General features: G+C 32.9%; 3 protein-coding genes across 3 annotated transcripts; 1 reads left to right on the top strand and 2 right to left on the bottom strand.

The window, feature by feature from the left end:
• The first annotated feature begins 5837 nt into the window (after nt 1-5837).
• On the top strand, nt 5838-12012 carry LOC11433311 (uncharacterized). Its single transcript, XM_003588410.4, has 7 exons — nt 5838-6101; nt 6190-6289; nt 6715-7806; nt 8154-8216; nt 8313-8530; nt 9118-9236; nt 11447-12012. The coding sequence occupies exons 1-7, from the start codon at nt 6042-6044 to the stop codon at nt 11550-11552; spliced, it is 1758 nt and encodes a 585-aa protein (XP_003588458.1). The 5' UTR covers nt 5838-6041; the 3' UTR covers nt 11553-12012.
• A 3583-nt stretch (nt 12013-15595) lies between these two features.
• Nucleotides 15596-19802, bottom strand: LOC11425646 (F-box only protein 8). The gene is made up of 2 exons (XM_024776058.1): nt 18657-19802; nt 15596-15661 (listed from the first exon to the last, which is right to left on the bottom strand). Exons 1-2 carry the CDS (start codon nt 19800-19802, stop codon nt 15596-15598), a joined length of 1212 nt encoding a protein of 403 aa, XP_024631826.1.
• Nucleotides 19803-25978: 6176 nt separating this feature from the next.
• LOC11425645 (uncharacterized) lies at nt 25979-26569 on the bottom strand. The gene has a single exon (XM_024776033.2). The coding sequence runs from the start codon at nt 26567-26569 to the stop codon at nt 25979-25981; it is 591 nt and encodes a 196-aa protein (XP_024631801.2).
• Between the last annotated feature and the right edge of the window lie 326 nt (nt 26570-26895).

Raw genomic sequence — 26895 nt, 5'->3', positions numbered from 1 at the left:
GCATTATAAAATGAAATATGAGTAAAAAGGTCGAATTATCAAATTCCACTAAGTTTTGACTCTTTCAAACTCCGCAATGACCTCCCCATATCTCACTAGACTTAAGAAAGATTCAAATGGCTCACATTTGACTTTCACTCAACTAAGGACAACTCTCTTTATAAAACTCTCTTAAACATCCATTTTTTTATTGGGTACAACCCATATGAGTCTCATCACTTTATATATGATCTATTTTTAAAGTATGAGACCTACATGAATGTTGATAACACTCCTCTCTTATTTATTTTTAATTGTAAACACATCACTCAAAAAAGATCCACCAATCAACTTAAAGGAACCTGATTTATCCCTAGTAGATTAGAGAGCCAACACATAATGGATTTTGAAAAAAGCAGGTAGGACGATTCTTCTTGTAATGTAAGGGCCGCAACTTAACTTTAGGTCTAGGGTGAAAATACAAAGTTGATAGAAGCAAAGATAAGAGTGGACATGAAAAATTAAAGGACCGCCACTTAACTCTAGGTTTAAGGATGGAAATACAATCGAAGATGAGATGGAAAATTTAATGAATACTAGACTTTTGACCTGTACGGTAACAACAAAATGAAATGGGACATACAAATTAAGTTCGTCAAATCACTCTTAACTAATAGTAGCAAGGTGACGCCACAGATGAGAAAATGAGAAAGATTAGTAATTTATTTGGTTGTGGATGGGCAAGTGACACTTATGAGAGGAACCATGGGGATTTTGGAGGTTCAAGACAGAACCATTCCATTGACTTCTCACTTTGATTGCACACATTATGACCTTTAAGGTACAAATTTGAATTGATAGACTTTTGACCAAAAGGAATTCATATATAAAAATTAAAGACTTTGTCACTTAGGGTGTGTTTGGAAGGTAAATGAAAGTTTAAGGAAAGAAAGTGAAAGGAATGATTGTTATAGGAAAGAAAGTGAAAAGAAAGTGAGTGGAAAGTGCGATGATTTTTTGGTTGTTTGTTATGAGTGATAGTAGAAGGAAAGAAAGATTTATATTTATTAAAATGACTAAAATATCCCTATAAGAAGGTGATATATAACTAATTTAAAGTTATACTTTTTTTGAAGGAATTTAAATTTATAATTTAATTTAATAATAAAAAACTACATAATCGTATGATTTTTTTTATTTTGATAGGACACAAGCATAAAAAATCAGTTTCATTACTTTATATTAATGTCACTTTCAAAAGCATTTGGCCATTTGCATTTGTGGGTCTTACCGTAATTTTGCTGAAAACGGTGCATTCTCTATGCTTTCCGTCTTCAATAGAGCATAAACATTTTATGTGTGGGACCCAGCCATCATTACCATTCCTCTCTGTTTTTAAGCTGATTCCAAATAAAGGAAAGATTGTTATTCCTTCTACTTTTTGTCCTTCATCAATCTTTCCTTATGTTGTCACCCAAAACAAACAGACCCTTAATGATTTTCGATTAACAATGATAGTTATTAATTTGTTGCAGATTTTTGGATTATTCACAATGGCATATCATTAAGTTGAATTTTCGCATATCATTAAGCTCTGTAAATATTAAGTTGAATTTTTGCATATCATTAAGTTCCATTAAATTTCATTGTGATTATTCACAATGGCATATCATTAAGTCTTAACCTGAAATTTCGATTAGCAATAATAAGTATTAATGTTTGGATTATTGACAATGGCAAATCATTAAGTTCTATAAATATTTGATATATTGACTTGTTATATGGATGACGTGATTGAAGAAGGTTTAGTACTTGCAACAGATATTTTAAAAATGTTATACTTGATGAACAACTAATTAATGTATGGAAATAAACCCATTATTTTATTTTATGTTGACAGTAAAATTTTGACATGCTAATAACATGACATTATATTTATTTGAAAAACTTTAGACTTCAATAACTTATAAAAAGTGACAGTACCTACAAATCTTTATCCGTTGAGTCGAAACAATCACTTAATCATGTCTCGAATAATATATATTTTCAGAGTTTTAGCCTAATTGTAAAAATCAAATTGGATTCTTGCCATTGTTGACTTCTGAACAGATCACACATATTACTGCATAAAATTATTAAATAGAACTTAAAACAGAATACTTGATTCTAGAAGTGGAGAATAATAATTATACTCCATATATGTTGTTTGGATTACAAAACCATCAACAAAAAAGATAAATTTTCAAACTAAATAGAAAAATGCAGAAAAGAAAGCAATTAAAAAAGGTTTGTTGATGAATATCACGTCTGCAGCATAAATGCCAATAACCCATTGATAGCGTTTACGGCGAATTCATTGACTGCAAACTCATTATTTTTCTGAAGGTTCGACTTTCACACGAACCATTTTAGTTGGTTTGGTAATAGATTCCTCCCCGATTTCTATGACACCACATCCAACTGAAATATTACCATCAGAAGATCTTTTTGTTCCAGATTTTGTTGACGGAGTTCCAAGTTTGTTAGAGTTGCTGCAAGAATCATCTAACTCAACCAAATCCTAAAAAAAGAATTAAGGCATGTTATAATCCTGCTTGCAATATGTTTAAAGGGCATAAGATCAATTACTTTGCTTATAAATTTGTCGTCATCTCCAAATCCTTCTCAACATCATCATCATCAATAGAACCATGTTAGAAAGATAGTTTCTTCCGTGTCATAATTTTTATACATAGCGGCACACGTAAAGTTCCATAGATTGTATAAAAACAATATGCACAAAAAACACCTTGAGATTATATTTGTTGATGAATTCATTGATGACTTCAACCTCATCAGTAGCCTTTTTCACACCATAGTTCCTCCATTTCCTATTGACATTGTCATCACTAACTTCCACCTTAAAGAGCAGTTTTTTGGAACCTTGTTCATTTCTGCAATAAAGTCTTGTACATTCCTTCCAATAAACTGGGCGACAATACGATCGAAGAGAACAAATGTTGCCAAGTAGTCTCATCCATCACAGTGAGATGCAGCTTGAACCTATAATGGATTGAATAATGATATTAGTTATAAGCGAGTTTGATTATTAGCGTTGCTATGTTTCACGCAAAAAAGCGAGATATTTATCTTGGAACGGCGCTTTTGCAATCCTTGCATCTTTTGCAAGATAGTTTTCCATCAACCACGGTAACCAACGATGCACACTGTGTACATGAACGGAAAAACCATTCCACACTAGTCTAAATCTCGCATACAGTAGCAAGTATTGTCCCATGACATGCCTAATATAATGAGAGATTACAAACTATTAGATTTCAAAATTTTATTTTGTTTGTTGACAACATTTTTCTAAAATTATATTATACAATATATTGCAAGTTAATTGACAGTACCAATCTCACCTCAATAAGATCCTCAATAGTCATTCTGGAGGTATCAAGTAACTCCTCAGCAACGGGACGTGCACTATACGAGGACATGAGAGGATAATGGAAATGCAATCGTTAATATACATGGAAGGTTATGAGATCTACGGCTGAGATGCAGGGGGTGGTTAACTGAGTTGATTAACGTTAATACATGAAAGGTTATGAGATCTACGGCTGAGATGAAGGGAGTGGTTGACTGAGTTGATTATCATTAATATGTGTTTTCAATTGCCATTATGAGGATGATTAGCATTGTTTTCAATTGCCATCATGACGTTTCTGTATGAGAGAGAAAGCGAGGAGTTTGAAAATAAAGTTTGAATCAACAGTTGTGATTAAGTGTGTGGTTGAGAGATTAGATTAGCAACAATTACATGCTTAGGAGGGAAAAATGCAACGGATTAGGGAAAACATGCTAGCTCATCAACTCTAACTTTTATAATTTATAATAAAGGAAAGGATGGATTGACCAGTTAAAATTGTTTCACACATATTATTAATTACATTTAATTATTTTGATATTTGTCCTTATATGTTATCTTCTATTTTATATTTTTGAAATTCATTGCCAAACAAAAATTTAATATGGACAAAAATAACTTTTGATCAAACATTATTTCTCTTTTGACTAAACTTTCAATTATGGGTTCTCAAACTTTTTTTCTATAAACTGAAGGCTAACAAAAATGTTACGTTTATTCCTAAAAAAACTAATATTATGTTTAAAAGAAAAGATTATGTTTTTTTGGTACATGCACCGAAATTCAGTAGTAACTTTAAGTAGTAAAGTGACATCGATCTAAATGTAATTTTATGTGTTTTATGAAAGAGAAAGATAAAAAAAAAACTCAATTTTTACTGGTCTAGCAGTGTTGCTTAGATTAGAATCTTAAGTTTACTTATCTAAATATTTCAAGTTTGATTATTCTTAGTGTCAATTTTGATGAGTTAGTTTGACTTCGTTAAAAATAAATAAAAAAATAACCCTAATTTATATAAGGTCACTTTGATTACTTTGAAGATTTCCTTGTTTGTTTGAAGATTAATACACAATAATCTTTCCACCATACATAATTTATTAGGGATGCAAAATTTAGCATCACCTTCATATATAGTTGGTTGTAATTTGAATGAAACAACTAATAATTTGCTCCTTGGTTGCCTGATTTTCAGAAAATTATGGGTTGATGTTCTATCTTGGTTACAAATTAGTTCTGTAATGACAAATAACTAATTGCTTTGGTCATACAGTTCAGTCCATAAGTTTGGTTTCTCATGAAAAGAAAGTGAAAAAAAATGCTTTTATGCGATTTGGTTGACATACATTTGACCAATTTAAAAGTATTGCAATTGTATGGTGTTCGATAATGATCATTATTTAACTCATACACATTTGAATATTGTAAAATGTCTAGGCAAAATGTTTTTCATATGATTTCCATCAACGAAACACTCAACCAATAATATATTTAGGAGTGACTTTATTCATATTTTAATTGTAAGATTTTTCTAAATTCGGAGCCTCAACCGTTTTAGTGTTGTTTATGTAATTGATAATAACGTGCAATTGTAACTATATGTGTTAAAACCGAATCAATTCAATAGAAAAACCGCAAACCGAACCAATCCAAAACGAAACCACAAAAAACTGCATTTGGTTTGAATTTATCTGGATCATTTTTTATTTAATTGCATGGTTTGGTTCGGTTTGCGGTTTTTATTTTACCAGCCAAACCAAATCAATCCAACTTGCAACATAAGAAAAACACTAATTAAATCTATGTCACTTAGACCAATGATCATAAAAACTCAATGAAAACATTTATAAACTGGCATATTCTTTTTCTCCGTTAAATTTTTTCTTTGTTTTTTTATTTTAAAAATGTATTCATGTAATGTTTGAACTTATACAGAACGATAAAATTTTAGTCATTTACATTTCTTACAGTATATGATTACTTTTTGTCCGCATTTTTAATTCGGTCTATGTTGTTGGTAAAAACGAAATTGTAATGTTTGATGAAATTTAAAACATTGCTAAAAATAAGATGTGTTTTAGTTTTTTAACTTGATTTTAATGTTTAAAACAAAAAATTGCATTGTCTCGAAAAAAACCACATCAACCGGTCCAATCCAAACTACATTGTTTTGATTTGGTTTGATTTCAATTTTATTTTATTTTAAATGTCAACCGAACCAAAACAAAACGACATATTTTTTTATTTTACAGTTCATAACTTTTAATCTCAAATCTGATTGCAAACATAATTCTATTATTATAAAAGAGATAAACACAAAATGATAGTGATTTTACCGCTATAAAGTAACCGAATCTCAAATCCTAAAACAAAAAGATTTGAATGTGAAATTTGAATAAATTTGAAATTGAATGTAAAACATCGTTTTCTATGTCCTATAGATCTGTCTCGTGACAAAACAATAATAAAGCGCGCCTACGATTTTTCCCTTTATCCCCAAAAAAATTCAATTTCAATTTCAAATTCTTCTCTCTCTTCCACTCTCTCTTAAACACACACTCACACACAGAGATCCATTTTCACTTCACACAAACCCTAATTTCAAAATCCAAACCTTTTTCTCTTTCTTCTCTTTCTCCAATTTCAATCTTTTATGGATGAAGAATGCAATTCATCGCAGCAATCGATTTTGACCGTCCAATCTGCTTCAAAGGTTCGTTTTTTTCTACGCTTGTGTTGTTATTGTTCTGTAAAATCGAATTTTTTTGTTGAGTTTTGATTTTTTTTTTTTTGTGGTTTAGGTTATGAGTGAGAAGAGGGTTAATAGCCACTTGGGAGATAAGCATGAACCCCTTAGAAAACGTGTCAAAATGAAAGATCTTGAATCCGTGGTTGCTGCAGGTAATTTCATTATTGGATTGGGTTTAAATTTACATGCATATGGTAATTCAATCTTGTTTGTGTAAAATAAAATTCAATTTTGTATTTTTATTTATTTATTTTCAAAATTTTCTTTTAGTATTATGCAAATGATATTCATATTTTGGTTTGATTGTGTTTAAAATTTCAGTTTCTATAGTCTTATAAACCTTGTGTATTTCATATTGTTGGATTATTGTATTCTTTGAAGGACTAATATGAATAAAATTTGATAGAGTCAAGGACCTTTTTGTATATTCATAAAGTCAGGGATCTATTTGAGAGTGTCCTACACAGTTAGAGACTAATTTGGCTGTTTAATCTATATTGTTGAATGCATTTTGGACATTTATCTTGGTTTTAATTTAATTTCAAACATATAATATGCTTTTGTATTTATGGTACAGAAAAGGCAATTGGGAAAGAAAACATTGTTCAATCGTCATTTGGTGATAATGAGATGTCACAAATCACCAAGGTGCCTTTGACAGTGGACGTCAATGTTTCAAAAGAAGAGCAAGATGGAAGGAGCACATCGGGTAGTCCCAGGGTATTGGATCTTAACACTGAAGTTTGTGGTACCAGGTATCCTTCTTTGTATCCGGATAAAAGCAGCGGATTTGGTGAGAAACTCAGTAAGGACAAGGAATTGTTGTCGGAAAAGCAGGAAAGAGAACAACTTGGTGGTGGTGATGTGAACACGAGAGGAATTAATGTGGATCTCAACGCAGAAGATGATACTAGGTCCGTGAATGTGGGACCAACAAATTTTCACAAAGAACATGGTCATTTTAAGTCAAAGGATTTGTCTGAGAGTGGGAGCAGTGCTGAACCTCCAAAGGAGAGAGATCCAATGAGAATATGGACAGAGATGAAGCGAAATGGTTTTATTTCAACTTCAACTGTTCATGGAGGCATTCCGGTGCCAAAGAAACGCGGGAGGAAAAGTAAGAGTGAAATTCTTGAGCAAAAAATGGAGCTTGCAAAGAGAGAACAAATCAACAGGTTTACAAAGATTGCAGCTCCAAGTGGACTACTGAATGATTTAAACCCTGGGATTATTAATCATGTAAGAAATAGAAAACAGGTCCAAACAATTATTGAATCTCTGGTAACTGAAAAACACGAAAATAGGAGCATAGGAAGTAGGCAAGCAGCACATCGAATGAGTGGAAGTACAGGCGTTAACAAGAGGGACCTAGAACATGTGAAAGATGCGAGTAAGCATCAGCCTACTTTTTATCATGAACAAGCACGAAAGAGTCATGTGACAAAGAACGAGTCCTCATGGATTTTGGAGGGTAAAGGTTATGATCGTGACGCATACAATGTAGAAAAAGCTGGCCTTAAAGATTGTGCATCAAATGCAAGTCATGTCACAGAAGATGACATTTTATCGCTGAAATTGTCATCTTCAATGAAGGCGTCAGTCAGTTCCACCAATATGTCGAATGAAGAATCATCAAATGTTACAACGGTTTCATCTCTTTCTCTAAAAGGCTCGTAGCCATTTTCCTTTTGCTTATGTTTCTTGTCTTTCAAAAACTTAATGTAATAATGCATAATAAAAACAAGGGGTTGGTTCTTTTATACCGTTGTGTTGGAAAGCTAGGGATGAACTAATGTAGCGCAAAATTAATCTTCACGTTAGGCTAGTATAGATGTCATCTAATGGGTACCATAAAAAGTTGTCTAGGGTATCCATGTTTCAGCTTGTAAAATCAAATATGTATAAGAACTGGGATCTAAAATAAAAAATTTCTTTAGCCGATATTGAAGCTTATTGAGCCTTTGCTGATGGATGCTTCTTGAGCCTTTACTCATACAAATACTTCTTTTTTTTCAGCTGCTACTGTTGCTTCTCAATGGTTGGAGCTTCTACATCAAGACATCAAAGGGCGTCTTGCGGGTAATGCCATATTTATTTTTCTTTTGAAGTTTTTTAACGGGTTTTAGATAAGAAAATGCTTACATGTGGTTTTTGTACTTTTTTCTACATTTACAGCTTTGCGTCGCAGTAGGAGGAGAGTTCGATCTGTAATCACTACTGAGTTGCCTTTCCTTATGTCGAAGGAATTTGGAGCTGACCAGAATTATGATCCTTGTGGCATGAAATTTCCTGAGGGACTTCCCACTAGTAAAATAGCAGAGTTGCATCAGGCAAGATGGACTGCGTTGTTTGATCATATGGATGAAGCACTTATTGAAGAGGAAAAGCAACTTGTGAGTTCTAAAACACGAATATTTTGTCATGGTCTTGAGGCTTATTGTAGGTTTCCTTTAGGTCAATCTATGCCATGATGTATGTGAAAGTATAAAGGGGTATGATCTGACACATGGAAATAGTTTCAGCATCACTTTGTTTTTATTCTGTTTCTGTTTTTGAAGTTTTAGCAAGGAAACAATGAAGATATATTCTTGTTTTTTTCCCTTACAAAAGTTTTGAGGAAATAGAATAAAAACTAAGTAATAGATTTGTAATTATTAATAGCAACATGTCAACTGAAAATAAAACCAAAACTCAAGTTGAATGCATGTCTTCATAGGATTGATAGTTATACTTAAACAAGTTTGGACATGCTAAGGTACATATATGCATTGCTTAAGATTTTGTTTATTTAGATTTTCTAGAACTATTTCCTTTCTTTGGTAAGGGTGGATACAAGAGGTGTCCATGGTGAAATTGAATACCTAGGAAAGTACCAAGTTACTCGGCTTATTACAGTGATCTGTAATATACAATTACCATGAATGAAGTTGGTGCCCTTTCTCTTTGTCTAAATCTGGACTTGTATTGTTCATAATTTCAGGAAAGTTGGTTGAATCAAATAAAAGAAAAGCAATTGCTATGTGATCAGGGCGTGCAACATATAAACTGGAGCAAGGGTTATGGTTTACCACAGTTGGCAACTTCAGAAAACCACTCCAGGTAAATTTTAACTTGCCTAATGTAAGAATACATATTATTGATTTTATGATGTTGGGACTGTTCGGTAGATTTGAAGTCTTTAAATTAGAACACTTACATATATAATATAAAGTTAAGATAACCGCTTAATGTGAATTCAGATTGTAGATAATCAAAATTTTCTCAAACTAAAGCTGTTTAATTCTTAGATGGTCTTATATTTACAATTTTGCAACAGTTAAATTGTGATAGTACTTATATTTTAAAGGGATAAGAAGAAAATAGGAGTACTTAGCAGGTCTTAAATGGTAAGAGAAGACAGACTGATGTGTAGAAGTTCCTGAAATTTATTTTAACCAATCAATCCAATGTTAGAGGGATTTTAGAGCAGATTGCTTCGTCACATTAAGTGATGAAAATATGTATCCTTTAGGTCTGTGAACTTACACAAGTGATAGAGCAATATTGAAGGGATAAAAGACATACACATAGTTTTCGTTGATTTTACTAGAAGACTAATGATAGGGAGAGTGCCAAGAGAGGTTTTGTTGAAAGCCTTGTAAATGAAAGATGTTTGGATTGCCTTGCGGTCCACATCACATGATGTGGCCGCAATATTGAGGTTGCTGCAGTGTCTGCACCTGCATCAGTCTGCAATTTCCGATGATTGTAAATCACAGTAAAACCACATCACAGGGCGCAATGTAGTGGACACAATGGCTGCATCACACTACATCAGGAAACAACACACTATGTAGTGATCACAAATTATTCTTCTAGCTTCCTTTTTCTTTAGGGGGTATTTTACAAGTATTAGAGGTTCATGATATCAAGGATATGTACGAAGGGATGGCAACTTATCCGAGCTATAAGGTTTCTCAACAATTAATGGGATACGCCAAAGCCTCAACTCTAAGCTCCTAGCTTTTTATTTGGTGGAAAAGCTCCTAGCTTTTTACCTTTGTCTTGATGTACTTATTATGGAGCACATTCAAGAGTCAGCACTGCAATACATGTATTTTGTAGGTGATGATTTAGTTGTACATATTGAGTTGATAGAGGAAATCAACAAGAGGATAGAGATTTGGAAATAAACTTTAGAAGCATATGACTTTCGTTTGAGTAGAAGTAAGACGATTCATATGGGATGTAGGTTATTAAAAGTAGAAGTAGTACTGGATTAGATGTGAAAATTGGAGACCATATCATACCATAGCTTGGATTCAACATCTCGAGTTAATTGTCCAAAGTGAGGGAGAAATAGAGAGAGATGTAATCCATATAATTCAAGTATATAGGGGAAATCGTTAAGAACGACTAGAGTTCAATGATTTGGCTATAGATATGAGTTGTGAGAGAATATTATGGCGCCATTTGATCTATGTAGCCTACTCTACCTAGTATGATAAGGCATAGGTAGTTGACACGATGGACTAGATTATTTGCTGTTGGGACGTAAATTTGTTTTGCTCTGTTATTTGTGCTGGGTTATAAACTTATAATTGTAGGATTGAGAAGTGCTAAGAACTCTCTCTTTCCAACACTCACTCTTATTTGATGAAATCAATGTGGGTCCCACCTTTTTATGTGCGACCAATGTTTTTAAAACCGGACCGGACCAAGTCCCGGTCCGGACACCCATGCAGAACTGCTGGTCTTAAGAACTGGTGGGACAACTGGAAAAACCAGTATGAACTGGTGATAACTGGAAAAACCGGCGAACCGGTCGCGGTTTGTTAAAACCGGACAGTCTCGATTTTTTCCTTTAATTTCTTTAAACAAAATCTCAGTATTCAATTTAAGGCTGTTGGAAACTGTTTAAATCAACACATTTGCAGAGGAAGATTTAGAAACAGATCTAAAGAATGAGAGGATGCGAAGCGGAGAATAGAGATTAGATGAAGGAGTGTTTTTGGAGGGTGTTTATTTTCAGGTGTTCTGCCTATATACGGCGCCTTTACTTTGTATTCTCTGTTTCATCCGTCTCTGTTCGTCTTGAGCAGGGACGTGGTGGTTAATAAAATTTGCTGTTTAAAAAAAAAAAAAGATGAAGGAGAAGAGGACAAAGCAGATTGAAAATCAAACATAGATAGTGGTCGGATGAGACAAAGTTTTTGTCATTATGAATACTTTCTCAAAGTTTAAATTGCATAGAATTTTCTTCCAATATATAAATGTTATTTCTGCTGTGCGAAGCCTTGGTCACAATTTTGATAATTTTTATTGTGCAGATCATCACAAATAGACATCTCGGAGAAAGAGTTAGCTGTTAATGCAGCAGCAGCTTCCATATACTCAACATGCAATTTTCTAACGTCAGAGTTGAGTTGCATTTGACATCGAGTCATACACAATCTTGTCAATTGCTGATAGCGGAGAATAACAGTTTGTTCAAATTTTGCTATCCTATAGTGCTACAGCAGTGCTATGGTCACTATTTGAAGCACTTTGTACTAAATAGCGTATTGCGGAACAATAACATGTTAGATTCCGCTATGCTACAGTGCTGTAATGCTGCTATAGCCACTATTTCTCAACACTAGTCATATGATCACCAGATTATGTTGGTTGTCTCTCTTCTTAAATTGCTTTAGCAATTGCCATTGACATGCAGAAAAAATTAGTGAAGTTGGCATATGAGCAAGTTTTGATACTTGTTGTGATTGTAATTCTAGCTGTTGAATTAATTTATTTTTCACTTTATTTTGCCGAACTTTTCTACAAAAAATCAATAATCATTACAACAAAACCAATATCAATGTATTCTTTCTCATGAGTGGTATTTTTGACACATTTACATTTGGTCCTCTTAGATAGAATTGGAGTATTGGAGAAAACATGGAGTGGAGGTGTGAAATTTGTAAAGCTGAATGGAAAGTAAAAAATAAGAGATAACTTATATCTCATCAGCAATTCACAAGTGAACTCAAATATTTGTGGACTAATTTTCTACTTCACCATGTCTGATAATTCTGATTTCCATTAGCAATGCTCATGGTTTGCACGACCAACAAATATAAAAGATCCACTTATATCTTCATGATTTTAAATACAAGCATAAGATGTTTGTTTTGCATTACAAATTCTGTATTAAAACAACACAGCGGAGTGTCTTTTTCAATCAGAATGTAATGAAGTTCAACAAAGATTATTAAAACTTCCAAATATAAGTTATTTCTATGTAAAATTGAAGGGAAGGCCATTCAGATTATTTGCATGTAAAGAGAGAGTGAATCTTCAAAATATATATTAGATTCATATTATCTAATGTATCATAATTTGTCTCACACTGATACTAATTATCATATCAATAATTGACCATTCCATTGTATACAAGAGTAAAATCCATATCATAAACCCTAAGCAAGAAAATAATAAATTATTTATTCTGCAATTGAAAGAAGACTTTTCTTATAGCTAACTATTTGACAGCAAATGAACATCCTTTTAATGCCAAGCTCTTAAATTGCTTGGGTAACTAAATCACACTTGGCTACTTCTTCTTCATCTTCTTTTACGAAGAATATATCCCTGTAGGTATACAATTTCTAACCTTCTTATTTGAAAGATCCATCGATTTCTAAGTCTTCTCAAACATGACGATTTCACTCCAAACGAGTTTTACTTGTAATTGTAGCGAACAAGAGGGTAATGAGATCATCACCCACTAATACAAACATAGGTTCCATCCAAAACAAATTCGTACTTTTTATTTATTAATGAATTTAGTTTTTTTTAACAATATTTAATTAATTTAGTCAATCATAAAGAAATACAAAAACATAGTAAAGTAGATTTGTAGAGCATCTCTAAAAGCTTTGGCTTTTTGGATTTGGCTTTTTGGATTGACTACGAGACTAATTAAATTTCTAATCGAACACTTATTTCACGACTTAAAATTCTATAGAGCGACTCATCATGCATAAGATTAAGCATTTTCTTTCTCTAAATTGAAATGTTAGATTTAGAGAAGCAAGTAGATGTGCTGATGTATTAGCCAATATAAGGTGTGGTAGATATGGACTATATAGATTTTCAGTTGACACCTACTGGAAAAATGATCAACACTTGTGTCCCATGATATTAATTTCACCATTCAACACTTGTTTGTGGATGGTAGACAGTAACAATTTTGTGTTGACACATATTTAGATAAGATATTTTCTTACTGTTTACAGCAAAAGTGAATGCCTTCATCACTAATGATGGCTCTAGAGGTATCAAACCTAGTGAAAATAGTTTTAAAATGAATTTGATAACTACTATTGCATCATTTGTGGGGATTGCCACTGTCACAATCTATTCAGATATATAAGAGCTCCCATTTGATTGTGGGAAGACACTCATGAAGTAAATCCCCCATGTATCAAATAACTCTTACTTCAAGGATGTCTTTCTGTTGTATTTCTTGTATGCTTGATATCATAGTCACATAATTCGGAACTTGTTTTGGTACATGATATAGGTACGGGTTCGCGGTATGTGACATGAGAAAAATTCAGTACATACCGGGGTATGGAGCTTCGGTGCACGTCTGTTCGTAATAGCTTACACTATACTCAATTGGTACTACTACTAAGAACTGACTTGCCAAATTTTCTTATGTCGCGAACCCGTACCAGTACCACATACCAAAGCGAATTACGAATCATGTGACTATGGTTCATCCCAATAATACGTTTTAGTGTTGTTGAAGTAGTTTCTCTTTTGCTGATAATTCATATCAGGTGGGATGATGCCACTTGCTAAATAATTCACCAAATCTGCTTACTAGGTAGCTTTAGCATCTTGCTGCAATGATGCAATATTGAGTAACTGCTCACCAGAAAAGGTTTCTTTGACGCTTCCGTCATCTTTTGCTTCTTTCTTCCGGTATCCTAGAACGATGATTCGTAATATGATTTTCCCGCAATTCCTCTCAAAATCTCACATAACACCTTCTCCTTTTCCAACAATATAGACGTTCTTCTCCATGGTGAAGGGAGAAGGGATCCAAATTTCTAGAGAGCGAAATGATGGCTGCCAAGGAGAGAAACCTATAGAGAAGTCAGAACTAGAAATTTTGGCCTTCTGGTAACTATAATATGGTGAAATATCATTGGATGCAAGTTTTAAACACTTTTATTTTTGTTTTGTCTATAGATGAAATGGCCAACACTACTAAAACTCACACACACAACTGTGATGTTCCAGGTTGTAACTCGGGTGAATGTGTTCAGTCTAGCAATATTGGAATTGTCAGTTGGACTAGAACGGTGTTAAACATTTGACAATATATAATCATTCAAATCTTGAAACTATGAGGCACGGACACTTCTCTGATTAAGTGTGTCCCGGACTTGGATACGAGTCGGTGTTCAACACCGACACATATGATTAAACTAAATCATGTCATTTTCTCAAATTATTATCTTTGTCGGAGTTTTGGTCGCCGTGTCATGTCCGGTCTCCGTGCTTCATAGTCTTGAAAATATGTCTTAAAACGTGTGTCAATATGAATACTTTATCAAAGTTTAAAAGCACTGACCCTTAAACAGATAGGTTATGTTTCCGTATTTAATTTTGGCATGCATTATAAATTGTATCAAGTTTTCTGCCACTATATAGTTTAAAAGCATTAACACTTGGTCACAATTTTGACAAATTTTGATATTCTTTTAAGTGCAGATCATCAGAATTACACAACTGAGAAATAATTAGCTGTTAATGCATAAACAGCTTCCATATACTAGACATGCAATTTTTCTTTCAAATTTTACTATGCAACAATGCTATAACCGCTATTCGGAAGAACTTTGTACTAAATAGTAACAATACCGGTTTCTCTTGGTTTTCATTTGCCTTAGATTGAACTGTCATGAGACCAATGTTTCCAAAACCATACCGAACCAGATGTTTCAACTAGTTGAACCGTGAATTGATGATTTCTGTAGTTCGATCATTTGACCGGTTTGATTGCAGATTCATCCGGTTCAACCAGTTTAAAGCAGTTAAATCATGATATGGAGATTTATCGGTTTGATGTCTAGTTCGGTTTTAAAACATTGCATGAAAGTGTTTCTAAGACTTGCTAGTTATGATTCCAATATCTAGTTTATTTAAAAAAAACTTTCATAGTAGAATGTTGTCCATTTTTATTTTAATCAGCGTGTCATCCTGTAGTCCTACCTAACGGCCTCCCTTGTATTGAAAAAAAGAGATCAATTCAAAGGTAGATGTTCATTGTCCATCATGGACCATTTATTATACGAGTCCCTATTAGAATTTGCCTAATATTTCTTTTGTTTTTGAGAGAAAATAGTAAAAACTTTTATTTTCAGTTTCATGTATAAAACTACTCATACACAAAATAATGAAACATTTTACTATTAAATGAAAATTTAAAACATTTTCTCAGCATAAAATGGTGCTGTTTGTTTGATGTTAGGAATCAGTTCAGGTGCACCCTGAACACAATAGCTTTGCAAAATAGGTTAGCTAACAGTAGAAGATAAGTTTCATGTATTATGAGTCTCACGTTAGCGTTTATAAGTAGGGGTAGTTTTTATCTTAGAAGTCGGTTTTCTAAGATTGAATTAGACACAACCTAAATTTTCAGATGATATTAAGGTCTACCCAAGATATGTTATGCCACATGCTGTAACGCCATTCAAATCACACTTGAAAGTGCAATTTTGAGTTAAGTATTTTTTCAATCAAAGGCTTTTTTCATAGTGCACTACGAAAAAAGGCCTATCCAAATCAATTCTATCGGCTGAACCATAAACTCGCACCGTATATGGTTTGGTTATTTGAGAACTATTCAACATTTCGTCCTGGTTCAACTATCTAAGGTAGTTGAACAATGAGTTGGAGTTTTCGTCAGTTCGATAACCATTTTAAATTATAAAGCATTGCACGAGAGTGTTTCAAATACTTGCTCTTTCATTATCTGTAGTTGCTACCATTGCCTTGAATTTGTCATGGCATCTGTTTCTCTAATGTTGGTCCCAGACAAGTCAAACCAGTTTGATAGAAGGTAGAAAGCAAACAAGTAAATAATTAGGAAGCTATCAACAATAGAAGAAATTTTTTGTAGAAAGGAATTTAAGTGGAGAAGAGAGCTTTTTGGGCGGAGATAGATTAGTGTGGGGAGAGGACCCGTCGAATTGCCATTCCTTTAAATGAGCTTATAAAATCTTAATGGAAGACAACAATTTAGGGGAGCAGCATCCTGTTAAAAATCTGTGACATAATTCGATTTCGTTAAAAGTGTCTGTGTTTGTCTGGCAAGTTATTCAAAATAGGATCCCATCAAAAGATAATTTGCACAGGAGATGAATTCTTAATACGGAAGAGTTACAGTGTGTAGGAGAGTGTGGAGAACAAGATAACATAAATCACTTATTTTTTGTGTAAGTATGGCCAAGGATTGCTAAGTGGTTGGGTGCATATGTGGTGGTGTATCACAATAACAGCATAATTCACTTAAATTCTTTTACCGGAGTTAAGAAAGGGGTTCGAAGGGGAATAATATCAATTTGGTTTGCTGGTATGTGGTGTATTTGGAAAGCGAGAAATACAAGCATTTTTTCAGATTAAAGAGGTGACGATTGATATTGTTGTGGTAAATGAATTTGGATCTCATCTAAAAGTTAGTTTAAATGACGAGGGTACTCAAACATATTTATACACTCAAACAGTTGGGAACGTGAACGATGTGTGATTAACAGAAAACTACAAACAACTTCAAAACCAACTTCATTCAGCACCCACCCTCGCACCTAACGTGGATCTGGGTCCAATTCCCACATACTAAATAATACAAAATTCTAACAGTACCCCTCAAGTTAAGCTTTAAGCTTGTTGCAAATTAACCCGAAAAATAAACCAAATCAGCCTATAGCATAACCAATGAAGAATAGGGAGAAGCAACCATACAGAAGAACTAATAGAGAGAAACAACCAAACATAATAATCAAAAGGAGAAGAAGTGCAATCAATCAAAAGAATAAAAAGGAAGAGATTAATCAAAAGAATCAAAAGGGAAATAAGTGCAATCAATCAGAAATATCGAAAGGGAGAAGTGCAATTAATTAGAAGAATGAACAGGGGAGGAGACCAATCAAACTGAAGAACCAATCAAACAACAAAATTGCGATCACTTGACTCACCAAACTACCAAATTGTAAGCACAAACCCACCAAACAAACAAATTGCGATTCAAAGAAGAAATCCAATTGCAGAAATTAAACAAATTGGTCCGACAACTCCTGTAACTTAATGTTTAAAAATTCACAAAATAATCAAACAAGAAATCAAATCGATCAGTCACACAACATTCCCAAACTTTTGAGAGCTCAACAACTACAAATGATTCAAGCCGGGTCAAAACAAGCTAAAAATATAAAGGTCCAATAGCTTAAGCCTAATACTTTATTATTTAACATGTTGATAGCATTAAATTGTTATCATGGAATTGGTTGAGAGTAAAGTCAACAAGTGTACGGGCTTCGGCCCTCTTTGTAATAAAAATAAAAAAAAAAAGTCAACAAGTGTCAAGTATGATGTATGAACTAGCTCAACGGTGGTCGCATCCTTTAGTTTGTCTAGGAGACGTGGGAGAGTCTTAGAAATCGTGGTTTCTTAACACATCCCCTCACGACCAGCACTATTGGGCTTGGTTCGTGGACATAAATGGTGGGTGACCCGATAGCGGAAACCTGATAGCAGCTGATCCAATGGATCTTAGAGTAGGCTCTGATACCATCCTAGAAATTGAGGTCTAACTCATCCTTACAAAACCATCTTGTAAGGTGAGGATTGCCCCCACTTATAAACACATTTTCAGACTATCTCCTGCCCGATGTGGGACTCTTAACCGAGAGGTGTAATTTGGCGACGAGGAAGGGGGGAGAACTGTTATGGAGGAAGTAAATGGGGGATTTTTCAGACTCATAAGGAGATGTGCAGAAGTGTTAGTGCAGCGGGGTCTCTTTGGGAGTATCTTTTTTGCAGTTTATCGGCGCGAAGGATTTTTTGTCTGGTAATTTTTTGTGACAGCAGGTTGTTTCAGGTTCTGTTCCGAATTTGGAGGTGTAATTTAGAGAAACAGTTGACAATAGCAAGTATTTGAAGCACACTCATGGGAGTATAATGTGAAGATTGAAGTTACTTGATTGAGGTACTCTATTCTAAAGAAGTGACACAAATAAAGACAAACAATCATAATCTTTCTAAATAAAAACAGAGTAAATCTTCAAAATAAATATTTTGATTCATATATCTAATTGTATCTTAATTCACTGATAATAATAATGATATGCATAATTGACAACTCCTTTGTAAACAAAAGTACAGTTATTATAACCATAATCATAAACCTAAGCAAGAAAACAAGACTTTTCTCCAATTGAAAGAAGACTTTTCTGCAATTGAAATAAGACTTTTTTTATGAATTACCACCTGACAGGCACAGCTCACTCCTTTAATGCCAAGATCTTGAATTGTGTGAGTACTTATATCACACCTAGCTAGCTCATTATCTTCTTTTGAAATGAATATCTCGCCATTCATCCCTACTCCAATAGGATACCCGACAAAAGGTAATGGTCCAACAATGAAGAGTTTGATCCATGATTCCTTCACACCAATTTCACCAAGAATTGATATGTGAAAAGTAGTTGTTCGTGCTTCACTAGATATTAAAGCAATAGACTCGTTTAACACTGTTAAATGAGTATTCACCCATACAAAATTGATATTATTTTTCCTAGTTGATGGTATGGGTGTTAGGAAGAACTCTTCATTACCCAAATCAAATGACACCAAATATATATTATGCATATCTGTTTCAGTTTTACCCAACCAATGACACACCCCATTCGTGTGCACTTGCTTTGGAACACATAAAAGGTTATGATAAAAAGTTGTCATGGCCAAATCAAGTTTCCTCCAAGAATTATTTTTATGGCTATATATCTCCCAGAATGGATTGTATAACGCATCTGACAGTGACAAGATTACCCGAGGATCATTCAAATTATATACATCTAGATGAAATCCCACATGTCTAATAATTTTATAGTCATCTCTAACATAATCATAACCAAATCCATAAAGTTGGTCCGCAAACCTTACATAAGGTGGTACAGGCACAGAAGGCTCGGAAGGAATGACCTTCAATTCCTCAATTATTGGGTTCCACACTACAGCTTTTGAACTAATACCGTCGATATAGAGACAAATATTGCCATTGACTCCAGAACCCAAAATCCTAATATCACTAACTTCCTCTTGAAAAAGAGGCGGCCAATCTAATTTCACCTTATTGTCAAACCTCCCACCAGAAATTAAATATAATGACGAAAGGTTTTCAAGATCTTGCCCAGTTTGCTTTAAGAGGAGACATGTATCATCATCATAGGATTTATTAGAGATGAATCTTTTGTGATACATGTTCATGAAATTAGGGTTATCAAATAAGAGTACCCATGATTTGCGTACACATTTAAATCGAGTCAAAGATTTTAGAGGCAGTTTTGACATAATGGAATAGACAAGATCATTAGGTATAGAATTTCTAACCTTCTCATTTGAAAGGGCCATTGATTTCTTAGTCTTCTCAAACGCGACGTTCACACTCCAAAAGGGGGGAGGGGTAGTAATGAGATTATTACAATAGGAAAAGCAAAATCTGCAATTACAATTAATTGTTAAAACCTAGGTTCCATTCAAAACAACTTTCGGTTTTGGGTTTATATTAAAAAAAAGGATTATATATTTTAATTTAGTTAACCATAAAGAAATAAAAAAAAATTCACAGTAATTAGGGGGCTTTGACTTTGGCTAAATACTTATTTTACAACTAAAACCTTTTTCAACGTTGACTCATATCACGCAAAAGTGTTGGTTCAACTCTCACTTACGCATTAGGACATATTTGTTGAGTAATATGTTAGTATGTTTATTAATGTTGTTTGAACCCTTAAAGCCTGTTTTGGCTCTGGTTAGCCATTGAGACCCAACTTAAGCAATCTTTTACTTAAGAGTGCGTTAGGTAGAGTTGAACCACAATTCTCCTTTATTAGATCATTGTTTCCTAGCCACACTTATAGGTAATTACGGTGAACATTTTGATTATATGTATATATGTTTATCTTGTAATTAATTCTTATTATTTTGGCTAAAATACACTATTGATACCCCAATTTTCAAAATCGAGGGACTTTGGTCCTTTTATTTAAAAATAGGCTTAATAGCAGTTTTGATCCCCTATATTTCAAGAGGTTGCGATTTTGGCCCCCTAACAAAATAAAATACAAAATTGTCCCCTAAGTATTGCCCATTTTGCAGTTTTGGCCCCCCTAGGTCAATTTTGAACAAGTCAAAGCTGATGTGGACGCCACATGTGTAATTTTTTTAATTATTAAAAAAATACACATGTGGCGTCCACGTGTGCATTAACTTGGTTAAATTTGGTCTATGGGCCAAAACTGCAAAATGGACAATACTTAGGGGGCGTTTTGTATTTTATTTTGTTAGGGGGTTAAAATCATAACTTCTTAAAACATAGGGGGCCAAAACTGCTATTAAGCCTTAAAAATATTACTTTTAGCTCCTTAATTTTAGTCCATTTGGCAAAGAGTAATGTTATTTGAACAACCAAATGAGACAACTTATGTGACAACTTTTTTTTCCTCTCTTTTCATTGGTCAAAAACAATGGAGAGAGAAACATGAAGAGATAGAATAAGAGTATAATGTGAGTATGAGAGAGAAAGTTGTCAAAAAGTTATCAGAAAGTGGTTGTATAAATATCATTTCTCTTTTGCAAAAGTCAAAGCCCCCTTTATTTTGACCTTGTCAATGTTTATGCAAACATGTTTTTTTTTTAAAAAAAAATATATCAAATGCTAATTGTGCTTATTTTAATCCACGAGGATTAAAACAATTAAGTTATATTAAAATAAAAAACACAAAATAATGTTCCTCCTTTGTTCATTGTATGCCTCCCTTGTTCTTAGTGTTCTTCTTCACCCAAATTTCCACACCAATCTTCATCTCCAAAATCAAACCCATAATCCATAGATTCAAAACTTTGAACAAACCACCTCCTTCAACACAACAACAACATTGAAATCAATCCTTCCTCCAGAAAAGAACACAAATGAATTCTAAATAGATCTAAGAATCATACCGAATAAGAAAAAGCAAAATCATATATAATAAATAAGTAAGTATATGAAAATATCGATAGTAAATAATAGAAGAAGCAACATCATCAACACCACTCCTCAGTAAGACTTCAAATTCTTCTCATTCTTACAAACCAATTCTTCCCCTCAACCTCATTACATTACATGCATGTCTCTCATTACATACAACACCTTCATCGTTCTATTACAACCTCTCTTTCCTATAACCATCATCATCCACCACTCGTCCCTTCCAAAAACACCCTAATCTCATTAGCCTCCTAATTTCTTCTGACGATTTCCATTTCGTCAACAAATTCAAAACCATAACCTCAAATGTCCACAGTCTCATCAACAATGACGCCGAATCTCAAACAGCTCTCATAGACATTTTCCATACTCTCACTTTCTCAAATCATTACTTTCGTCGCCACTGGTAAGACAAATATTTACCAATTGTCCGTCTTTCCGCTGGTAAATATAATAAAGAGATGTGATGAATATTTGTCCTTGATGCATAAAAAATACACTTGACAAATGGTTCTCAATAAGACATAAAAAATTACATGACAAATAGATATTGTTGATAAATATAGAAAAATCGATACATAAAAAAATTGGATAAAAATTTACCATCCACACAAAAATATGGATAAATATTTATCACTGATAAATATTTATCACTAATATTTGAGTAGTTTGATTAATGTTTTGTTCTGGTTTAACGATTTAAAATAATTGAAGCATGATTAGAAGATTTCATTGGTTCGATGGACATTTTGAATTTTAAAACATTGAATGTGTGTTTTTCAAATATCTTAAACTTTCGATAGTTGTTACCTTTGCCTTGATTTTGTTGAGTGTCATTTGTTTCTCTAATATGTTGATCCCTTAGTTATACAATGGCTTGAATGAGAGTAAAATGTATAGATAGTTATATTGATAAAAGATGTGTAAAAAGAAATACAATGGCTATATTTATAGGGCATATTTGATAATTGACCAACAATCAAACTAACTAACTACTAACTGAATTGTATTCTCCTTCTCTTAATTATCATTATTCTTAACAACTAGAAACAAATAATCACAAAAGAGACCAACAATGGAAGAAAAATATGTTGTAATTATTGAAGTAAAAAGAATGTTGTGGAGATGAATTTCCAATTGACCATATTCAAGTTCATACAAGGCCTAATGTCATGTCCCCTTAACACAACAAAACGATTTGATTGAACTATATACCCTCACAATATTCTTTCATTGAATTTGAATTCCTCAAAACCAGGAATTTCCACCATTCACACATTCAAAACATCGATGACTGTTTGATTAAAGATCAAACAGTCTCAACTATAAGGAATCTGAATTTATCTCAAGTCTCATTAGCAATTCTCACAATTTAATATTGAAGTTATTTGATTGAGGTACTCTTTGTACGAAGAGATTCTTATTCGAAATGACACAATTTAAAAAATAAAATATAACAAGATCATATTATTGTTTGGTACGAGAGTAATAAAATAATATCATACAATTAAAATAATAGATGAGAAAAAAGGAATCGACCACACAATATTTACGTTGAATCCCCTTAACCAATAATAGGAAGGAGAAAAATCAGGGAGTAAGAGTACTAGAGAAGTTTCATTGAGCGAGAGAAATTACAAGACATCTCTTTAAATTAAAGGAGTGACAAATTGCTTTCTCGCTTGGAATAGGATAATATTAACACCAGGACAAACCTCAAATGAGAGACTATGTTTCCCCTGACTCTCTACAAGCTCTAGTTCTTGTTGTTGTATTACTACTTGATGGGATGATAAAATGGAGTAAGTAAGCTTGTTATTCATAGGAGAGACAAACCAAGTTTCCTTACATGCTACTAACCACTTGTCTTCCTTACAACATGTCACTTGCATCTCATGCATCTTGCAACTTTGTCAAAGCTGCAAAGTTCGCAGATATTTGATACAAAGAGAAAACATAGTAGAATGAAAGAATACTTACACAGCATGTTTGTTGCATTTTAAGTTCTTTATTTCATTCAGCTATGCAAATATGAGCACCCTTTTTGCATCTTCTCCTTAATATATTATATGCTTTAAAATCAGTGGCGTAGCCAGGACCATGGAGTAGGGGGTGCGGAAATTTTTTCTCATAAAGAAAATTTATGATAAGAGGATGATGCTCTGGTATAAGGTAGAGAAAATCTTCAAGCTCAAAAAATATTTACAGAAAGATTTACATTCATCTCCTTTCAAGGACATTGACGGGGCTAAAAACCGAGAAATTCCCAATCCAAAACATGTCTTTAATCACTATTAAACTCTTGAAATAGGTAAAAGCTTTCTAACTTTACTTAATAATAATAATTAGGCTAAATTACACCAGATGTTCTTTTAAGTTATTTAATTGTAAGAAATTTGTCATTTAAGTATTTTTCGTAATGCTTAAGTCATTTAAGTTGTTTAATTGTAACTTTTAGGCCCAGAATAACTTACATTTTTAAGATCTAAAATACCCAAAAATTGTTACGGTTAAATAACTTAAATGACCTAATTAGTACGAAAAAACTTAAAGACCAACTTGTTACAATTAATTAACATAAAGAACCTAAGTGATACAAAAAAAGACTTAAAGAACCTATTTATTACAATTAAATAACTTAAACGACCTTTGATATTATTTAATCTAACAATTATTATATATACAACAAACTAAACATAAATATTAAACATATATATTCTTATGATTATCCATTTTGATTAGTTATAGTAAACAATTAAGAATTATCATATGTTTTATATTTTAGTTATACGATTACATTTCAGTATTTGCAGATTAGGATAATGGCTAGGCCTATTTAATTTTAATTCAAACCCATAATAAGGGTTCTACCCATAGATTTGCCTTTTATAAACAAAACTATATATAAAAACAAAGATAAAAATCAATGTAGAACTAAAACATAAAATTGAATTTAACTATTATTACTCTATGCTTGCAAAAAGAGAACGAAGAAAAGTCAAAAGGTACAATAATCATTATATAGAAAACTTGATTTGAGAGCTATTGGTTAATCTCTTGCATTGGAACTCCAAAGACCGAAAGAAGCAAGCAGGCAAGAGAATATTGAATTGAGGAGGTGCAAAGTTAAAATCTCAGTAGGTTCAGAGTGTAACAATATCATATATATGTGTAAATTTTAGAAAGCCAGAGGGTTCAGGTGCATCCCCTGAAGCCTTAGTGGCTCCGTCACTGTTTAAAACAGATGTTGGGTATTTTATGTAATTGTTTGCAAAGTCACTGTGAAATTTGATAAGCTTGATTACTAACCCATTAATCTTGAAGGACTCAGTTGATTGATTTGGGTTATAAAGAAAAAACCAAAGTATAAAATTTAACATAGTGGGATATCTATTTCAGCAGGAGTTATGCTATGTTCAACCTTTATATATTCATTATGTTAAAAAACATGTCAAAATTATATCCATTAGAAATAAAAAATAAAACATAAAATTTTGTAAGGATAAAAACATGATCTCATTTTATTTTTTAGGGATTAAAATCAAATTTTAATATATTTATAGGGACGAAAAACTTATTTAACTCTTTTTTATTTGTAAAAAAAAAAATCAAGTTTTTTGTTAAACCAAAACACTAGGAATCATTTTCATTTCTTGAAAAGACTAGAAATATAAAGATACTACAAACTATGTAGAAAACCATTAACTAATTAAGGAGGATTAAGGAAAAGGAGAAAATTTAGGTACAATTCTTTAGGTGCTTTTCGTATGATTCTTAACTAAATTTACCATGATTTCTCCTAAGCAAAATGCGTGAGACAAATACTTTCGTGCATGTTGTGCGACAAATGTGTCGTGCTATAAATCATTTTCCATTCTAGTAATATAGAAGGCCATTCAATAAAGACAAGAGATCATTCTAACAATTCAAATAAAAATCAAATTATTTCTAAATAAAAAGAGAGTAAATACTCACTGAATTCTAAGATTCGGATTATCTAATGTTATCTTAATTTGTCATATACTCCTAATAATTATGATTGCATACAAAGGTAAAATTAAATACAATCATAAACCTAAACAAGAACAGAATAATTTTCTTAAATTGAAAGAAGGCTTTTCTGAAAATGAATGAAGACTTTTCTTATAAATTACCATCTGACAACGATGGAACACTCCTTTAATGCCAAGCTCTTGAATTCTGTGAGTACTTAAATCACACCTAGCTAGCTATTTATCTTCTTTCGCAATGATATCTTGCCGTTCTTCCCTACTCCAATAAGATGCCCAAAACAAGATAATGGTCCAACAATGAAGAGCTTTATCCATGATTCCTTCACACCGATTTCACCAAGAATTGATATGTGAAAAGTAGTCATTTGTGCATCATTAGATATCAAAGCAATTGACTCATTTAACAAAATTAAATGTGTACCCACCAATTCAAAATTGATATCATTGTGCACATCTGAGGGTATGGATGTTAGAACGAACTCTTCACTACCCAAATCAAATGATACCAAATATACATTATCGATATATGTTTCACTTTCACCCAATCAATGACACACTCCCTTCATGCACACTTGCTCTGGAACACTTATAGGACTCCGATAAAAAGTTGTCATATCCAAATCAAGTTTTCTCCAGAAATTACTTTTAAGGCTATATATCTCCCACACAGGGTCATATACCACGTTTGACAGTGAGACATTTACCTGAGCATCAAAAAAACTAAATAGATCGGTATAAAATTCCACATATCGGATAATCTTATAATCATCTCTAACAAAATCATAACCAAACCCATGAAGTTGCTCAATAACTTTTACATAATGTTTTACGGAAACAGAAGGTTTGTGTGGAATAGCCTTGAATTCCTCAATTTCTGGGTTCCACAATACGACTTTTGAACTAATATTGTTGACATAGAGACAAAGGGTGCCATTAATTCCAGAACCCAAAATATTAATATCACGATCATCATTTTGAAATGGAGGCGGCCAATCTAACATGTCCTTATTGTCAAACCTCTCACCAGGAAATAAATACAAAAACGAATGATTTTCAAAATCTAATCGAGTCTTCTTTAAGAGTAGATATGTATCATCACCATAGGAAATATTAGAGATGAATCGTTTGCAATACATGTTCATGAAATAAGGGTTTTCAAATAACATAACCCATGATTTGTGTACACATTTGAATCGATGCAAAGATTTTAGAGGCAACTTTGACATAATGGAATAAACAAGATCATTAGGTATACACAATTGCTTACCTTCTCAGTTGAAAGAGCCATTGATTTCTTAGTCTTCGTAAATGTGACGCTTTCACTCCAAAAAAGGGAAAGGTGGTAATGAGATCAATATATTTGGAAAAGAAAAAGTCACTAATACTTTCAATTGTTAAAACCTAGGTTCCATTCAAAACGACTTCCGGTTTTGGGTTTATATAGAAAACAGATTGTTAAAAC

The sequence above is a fragment of the Medicago truncatula genome, chromosome 1 (assembly GCF_003473485.1).
Source record: "Medicago truncatula cultivar Jemalong A17 chromosome 1, MtrunA17r5.0-ANR, whole genome shotgun sequence".
Taxonomy (NCBI): Eukaryota; Viridiplantae; Streptophyta; class Magnoliopsida; order Fabales; family Fabaceae; genus Medicago; species Medicago truncatula.
The sequence above is the reverse complement of the archived record's forward strand: the minus strand, read 5'-3'. Positions and strand labels throughout refer to the sequence as shown.